Genomic DNA, 1253 nt, shown 5'->3' on the forward strand with positions numbered 1-1253 from the left:
CTAGTACATGTTGAGTTATACTTTATGATCTCCACTACTAAGTGCGTGTAACTTCAGTTGGAACCACCAACTGTAATAATAATTTTACCAATTTGGTAGTGACCATAATGGCAAAAATAGAATGAGTTAAGCAAAAAATTTCTATTGCTATGAATTGACTACATCATGTATGGAATAGAAACGATGGAAGTAAAAAAGTTTCATTACTTCAATTTCTTTTGAAGTAGAAAACTGTGTCCTAAGTCTAACTAGTAACTCTAAACTGTACACAGTGAGGATCCTGACTTACTATAATACAAAATTGTGTAATTATAAAATGGGGACTGGTTTCCTTCTCACTTTCTCAACCGAGATGTGAGATCAATGAACAAATCCTCACTGCATGGAATAGTCACACCACCCATTGGATGGTCGAAGCCAAATTCTTCCTCAGCTTGACTAAGCAAGTCTTGAAATAAAGGTTCACTCAAGAATGATATGGGGACTACAAATCTCTTCTTCTGCATCTCCCCAACATACACAGCAAAATGGCCCTTGGGAATATCTCTAGTTGCAGAAGGCTTCTTGATCATACGAAGAATAGCCATGATCCTTTAGCTTTAGTATAGATGTGACAAGAAAAAGAAGTATAAAGAAACTTAAAAGCAGAGAAAGCTTTGAATACTTTGAAGTTTGCTGAGAGCTGTGGTTGTAGATACCTCTTTGGATATGTTTATATAGGCAATGGCAATTCATACTGATTTGTGTTGAATAGGAATTTGTGGGCACCAGCAGAAGACAATGTCAGTGAAGTATCACATGCTCTTGCCTTCCAAGTATTAAAAACATTGTGCTATTAGTTCAAGAACAATAGGCCCTACCTCATTATAGAATTTTTACAAAGCGATGAGAAGTTATAAAATCTCATGATTTTGTGGTGAAGAGCCATTTGGATTGGGATCAGTTAAAGACTGATATGTCTGTAATCACATAGTAATGCCTTCCAACTAGTTGACATTATTAATTGCTTTAGCTCATATATGTACAAGTTCAGTAGGGAACAAAGAATCTCTCAGAATCAAATTCATAAATATTGCTGGTGGATATGATGATTTTTAGGAATAAAACATACCCCAGCTGCAAACTCTGTGTCCACTTATATAAAAACTACAAGAGAAAAAAAGGCAAGAATTGAAAGATTTCACTGGTGGTGAGGCATTTGTTGCACTGTTGATTAACAATAGCACATGAAGTATCATATGGTTTTGTTGTCC

The 1253-nt window shown here is 35.4% G+C and overlaps 1 protein-coding gene across 1 annotated transcript; it reads right to left on the reverse strand.

Annotated features, from left to right (window-relative positions):
• Positions 1–130: 130 nt before the first annotated feature.
• LOC107880028 (auxin-induced protein 15A) lies at positions 131–824 on the reverse strand. Its single transcript, XM_047404059.1, has one exon. It carries the CDS (start codon positions 585–587, stop codon positions 336–338), a length of 252 nt encoding a protein of 83 aa, XP_047260015.1. The 5' UTR covers positions 588–824; the 3' UTR covers positions 131–335.
• Between the last annotated feature and the right edge of the window lie 429 nt (positions 825–1253).

Source organism: Capsicum annuum, unplaced genomic scaffold, assembly GCF_002878395.1.
Source record: "Capsicum annuum cultivar UCD-10X-F1 unplaced genomic scaffold, UCD10Xv1.1 ctg51499, whole genome shotgun sequence".
NCBI classification, from domain to species: Eukaryota; Viridiplantae; Streptophyta; class Magnoliopsida; order Solanales; family Solanaceae; genus Capsicum; species Capsicum annuum.